Source organism: Penaeus monodon, chromosome 38 (genome assembly GCF_015228065.2).
Source record: "Penaeus monodon isolate SGIC_2016 chromosome 38, NSTDA_Pmon_1, whole genome shotgun sequence".
NCBI lineage: Eukaryota > Metazoa > Arthropoda > Malacostraca > Decapoda > Penaeidae > Penaeus > Penaeus monodon.
The window spans coordinates 8,686,335-8,691,776 of record NC_051423.1 but is presented as its reverse complement, the minus strand read 5'-3'; the positions used below and the strand labels follow the sequence as shown (position 1 = coordinate 8,691,776).

General features: G+C 45.1%; 1 protein-coding gene across 1 annotated transcript in view; it reads left to right on the top strand.

Moving 5' to 3' along the window:
• The first annotated feature begins 4,567 nt into the window (after positions 1 to 4,567).
• Positions 4,568 to 5,442, top strand: part of LOC119596686 (A-kinase anchor protein 5-like) — a 2,162-nt gene continuing 1,287 nt past the window's right edge. Inside the window, exon 1 of the mRNA XM_037946017.1 lies at positions 4,568 to 5,011. Coding sequence (XP_037801945.1) covers positions 4,568 to 5,011 — 444 coding nt within the window. The remainder of the gene's footprint in view (positions 5,012 to 5,442) is intronic.

Below are 5,442 nucleotides of genomic sequence, written 5' to 3'. Positions count from 1 at the left end.
AAACAGAATGAAAAAAGAACAAGAAGAAGACGAAAAAGCAGAAAGCGAGACTACACGTTTACCCTGACGGCACTTAAAGAAAGGGTTAAAATGGAAGAGGGGAAAAGAACTGAGGGAAGGAGGGGAGGACGAGGAGAGGAGAAGAGGGGAAGGGGAGAGAAAAAGTCAAAAAGCTAAGATCTCGAGGGGAGAAAGAGTGAGAAAGAAAGGTGGGGAAGAAGGCTGAAGGACAGGAGAGTGAAAGAGAAAAAGGGAATGAAGGAACGAGACGAAGAGAGAGGTTATTTTGAGAAGAGGAGGAGAAGGGGAGGAGAAGAAACTGGCGAAAGAAGAGTGGCAGAGAGGGAAGATGATGAGAGTAAGAGAAAGAGGGGAGAGTGAGTGAAAGTAGATAGATAGATAGATAGAGAGAGAGAGAGAGAGAGAGAGAGAGAGAGAGAGAGAGAGAGAGAGAGAGAGAGAGAGAGAGAGAGAGAGAGAGAGAGAGAGAGAGAGAGAGAGAGAGAGAGAGAGAAGAGAGAGACTGAGAGAGAGAGAGAGAGAGAGAGAGAGAGAGAGAGAGAGAGAGTGGAGAGAGGAGAGAGAGAGAGACTTGAGAGAGAGGGAGAGAGAGAGGAGAGAGAGAGAGAGATGAGAGGAGCGAGAGATGAGAGAGGGGAGGGGGGATCCCCAAGACCTAGGGTATTAAAAGTGTTGCCAACGGCTCTGGCAGGAATTCCTCTAGGGTTGAGGGGGGGGGGGGCGCTTTCCAGGATTTTCATGGGGGCTTGAAGACTTAAGCCCCAGGGAGTCGTTAGGTGATGAGGGGGGGGGGGGAGGAAAGAGGAGGAGGGGGAGATTAGTAGGGGGAGATGGGGAGACTGGGGAGGACGGGGAGATGGGGGAAGAAGGAGGGGCTGGGGTAGGGGGGGCATAGGAGGATGGCCTGACTGTAAGTGAGGATAAGAGAGAGAGAGGAGAGGCTATATATATATATATATATATATATATATATATATATATATATATAATATATATATATAATATATGTATATATTATATTATTATATAATATATTATTTTATATATATGTGTATGTATGTCTGTATGTATGGGCCGCGGTGGCCGAATGGTTAGAGTATCGGACTCAAGACTGTCACGACGGCAATCTGAGTTCGAGGGTTCGAGTCACCGGCCGGCGCGTTGTTCCCTTGAGCAAGGAACTTCACCTCGAGTGCCTGCCTAGCCACTGGGTGGCCAAGCCAGACCAAGTCAGTGCTGGTCCCAAGCAATGATAAAAAAAAAAAAAAAAAAAAAAAAAAAAAAAAAAAAAAAAAAAAAAAAAAAAAAAAGGTAACACCGGCACTCTCCGTGGAAAGGAACTGGGGACCCTACCACGTACTCACTCCAAGAGCATCACAACATGAAAACTACAATTAAGTATCATGCTGTGACCACGGCGGCTCAGACATGAACCTACCGTTAAAAGAAGAAGATGTCTGTATGTATGTATGTATGTTTATCTATCCATCTAGCTTGCTATCTCTCTCTCTCTACCTCCCTCTTTTCCTATTTTCTTTTCCCCTCTCTCTTTTTCTACTTATCTCTGCTGCTCCCTCTCTTTCTACCTCTTTCTTCCATTCGACCTCTCTCTCTCTCCCTCTCCCTTCCTCTCTTCCGTCCGACTTCTCTCTCCTGCGTTCGACCTTTCTCTTCCCCTCCCTTTCTCTCTCTTTCCCTCCCTCCTTCCTTCTCTCTCTCTCTCTCTCTCTCTCTCTCTCTCTCTCTCTCTCTCTCTCTCTCTCTCTCTCTCTCTCTCTCTCCCTCTTTCTCTCTCTCCCTCTTTCTCTCTCTCTCCCTCTTTCTCTCTCTCCCTCTTGCTATAAATCCCCCTCCATTCCTTCTTCTTCCTCGCTTCTGGTGCCGTATATCCGGCGGAAGCAACTCGCATATTAGATTCCGGCTATAACGCCGCCGGTAAAACACGCGCCCACTTTGTTACAAGTCCGGGAGCGGCTTTGCATACTTATCCGGCCGTAACTCTGTCGTAAGCTTTATTAAATCTTCAAATCACAAATAAGAAAGAAGGATCTGTATGAGTGTTCTTAAAAAAAAAAAGAAACGAAAAAAAAGAAAAAACAGAAAACGGAAAAAACACACAAACAACAGAAAACGGGAATGACATACGCATCAATAAAAAAGGAGAAAAAAAAATGCAAAGAAACGATATGCTTTTGTATTTATGGCGCCGCGTTATTGTAATTTTGTTTGTGTCTCATTTTAACGGAACTGCGGAGAGTGCAGTCAGACAAATACGTACCGGTATTATGTGGCTTTGTATACACGCGCGCGTCCATTTGTATTCGGGTGTCATAAATTCGTGCGTTGAAAATGTAGAGACGATTTTTTTTTTTAGTTATTATTATTATTTTATATTTTTTATCATTATTTTTAATTGTATTAATTTTGGGAGGGGGCAAATATGTACATGTTCACATAACTATCTGCCTTCTGTATATGGATACGTGAATGTAAACACATACAGAAATACAGGTGAATATGCATTCCATATTGGAACACACAGACACACTTACACACACACACACACACACACACCTACACACACACACACACACACACACACACACACACACACACACACACACACACACACACATACACACACGTATGCACGCTCGCACAAACACAAACGCACACACACCAAATTGAAAAATATTTCAACATATGGATAGCTATACAATTTCCGTAGATATTTTTGGTAAAATATATATATGCATGTATTTTCTGACCATTGCATTCTGATTAATAATTCAAAACAATGTTGAAAATATATATAAAAAACGCCTATTTTCAACTCTGTTTTAAATATCATTAAAACAGCTCCCTTTTTTGTTTCTGATTATTCATGTTTGTTATGCATTTTCATTATCATGGTTTCCATATTCTTATTCTGTGAGCATAAAGAAATATAGAGGAGGGTGGCGGTAGAGGATTTCGGAATATTTCAAAATTGATGAAACGCTGTTTTACGATATGTAGGCCTATCCATGAATCCCCAAAGCTTTTTAACATCGCTTTTGTTGCTTTGTTTTTCTTTATCTTTATCTCTTTGTCTCTGTCTGTCAGTTAGTTAGCTTTTCTGTTTGCCTGTCTATTTTTGTTTCTTTGTTTTCTCTCTCCCTCTGTTATTTTTTTTTTCTCTCTCTCCGTTTCCTTCCCTCTTCCCTGTTCCACTTTTTCTCCTTCGCTCTCTCTGTATCTCTTCCTCGCTCTTTCTTTCTTTCATTCTTCCCCTATTCTCTCTCTCTCCCTCTCTTTTTCTCTCTCTCTACCCCGTTTCTTCCTCTCCCTCTCTTTTTCTCTCTCTCTACCCCGTTTCTTCCTCTCCCTCTCTCTTTCCTTCTCTCACCCTATCTCACTTACTCTAATCCTCTCTCTCCCTCTCCCCTCCTCCTTTAATCCAATTTCCCCTCTCTGTTAATTTTCCTTTCCTTTCCTCTTCCCATCATTACTTCTTGTTATAAAAGGAAGATGGAAGTGGTATTGCATCACTGAAGTATTGTTATTCCATTCTATATTTAGACAATTCTTATACCCTATATACCATAAAAATCGTGCCTCATTTTTTCCTTTTTATTTACTCGAAGGTGAAATACAGAGAAACTCTATAAAGCGAATCCGTAAGAACACTGAACTTGTACAAAAGAAAATTGAAAAAAAAAAATCTTGTTCGCAGTTCGCCACTCTCCTTGTTCAACAGCAGTATTTTCCTTTTCTGTTCATGACGTCGGCCACTCTATTGGAATCCAGTTGAAGACAGTTGGCCACATGGAAGGGAAACAGACAGGAGGTTCGAGTCAGTCAGCCTCATGGCCTGACGCGAGACAATAAAATCCTGGTCGTGCCGGGCTGATGGTTCCTGCTACCTGGGCCATGCAAAGGTGGGAAATAAACACAAGAGAATTTCTCTGTCTTTTTTTTTTACGTGTCTTTTTTTCTTGTTTTATTTATTTTTTTATTCGGATGCCTTTTTCATTCGTCGGGTTTGTTGTATTTTAGTTTTAAAAAAATTGCTCCAGTCTGGACGAAAATAGTGCGTCTCCTCTAGAGGATAAAAGTCATGAAGTGCAAACTGTAGCCCTGGCGCGATGCAGCTAGTATGGTCAGACAGCGACTTTATTGCCAATAAAACCTGTCACTGAAATCTGCCTTTATTGCTCGTGTTGCAGCTTGCCAGATTGCACGCTGCATGCCTAAGAGAACCGGAAGCTCTCCCCCGTTGCACTAATCGGCCACCTGCAAGAATTTTACGTGCATCATCGTTGCAGACTCAGATGAATTAGGTTCCGTTGGGGTTGCCGCCGCGTCTGCACAGGAGGGGGGAGGGAGGGGAGGGGAGTGTCAATTGTTTTTTCTTTTAGCGAGGTTGAAGGTGGTCTGGCGCGCCTCTGTTTCTCGGGACGGTAGGACACGAGGCGAAGGAGGCGGCGGGGAATGAGCAAGGAAGAAGGAGGCGAAAGGATGAAAGAGGAGTAGGAGAAAGATTGAGGAGGATTTGCTTCTGGGGATGATAAGACAAGAGGCGAAGGAGGCGACGGAAGTAAAGGCGAAGGAGGCGACGGAAGCAAAGGCGAAGGAGGCGACGGAAGCGAAGGAGGCGACGGAAGCGAAGGAGGCGACGGAAGCAAAGGAGGCGACGGAAGCAAAGGCGAAGGAGGCGACGGAAGCAAAGGCGAAGGAGGCGACGGAAGCAAAAGCGAAGGAGGCGACGGAAGCAAAGGCGAAGGAGGCGACGGAAGCGAAGGAGGCGACGGAAGCAAAGGCGAAGGAGGCGACGGAAGCGAAGGAGGCGACGGAAGCAAAGGCGAAGGAGGCGACGGAAGCGAAGGAGGCGACGGAAGCAAGGGGAGGAGCGACGGAAGCAAGGCGAAAGGAGCGACGAAAGGCGAAGGAGGCGACGGAAGCGAAGGAGGCGACGGAAGCAAAGGCGAAGGAGGCGACGGAAGCAAAGGCAAAGGAGGAAGGAGGAGAAAGGATGAAAGAGGAGTAGGAGAAGAAAGATTGCTCAGGATGTGATTCCGGGGATGATGGGAGGCGAAGGAGGCAAAAGGATGGAAGGTGGGCACGAGGAGAAAGATAGGATATGTTTCTAGAGAAAATAGGATATAAAAGGCGAAGGAGGCGAAGGAAAAGGAGCAAGGAGGCGAAAGGATGAAAGATGAAGACAGCAAGAGAAGAAAGATTGGGGAAGGAGGCGAAGGAGAAGCAGACGAAGGAGAAGGGGGAAAGAAGCGAAAAGATGAGAGATGAATAGGAGGAGAAAAGATCGGAAAGAGGGTCTGGGGAGAATACGAAGGAGGGGGAAGGGGGAGGGAGAAAGGGGGAAGCAGGGGTAGAAAGGAGGGGGTAGGAGGAAAGGAAGGAAGAACAGGGAAGGCGCAG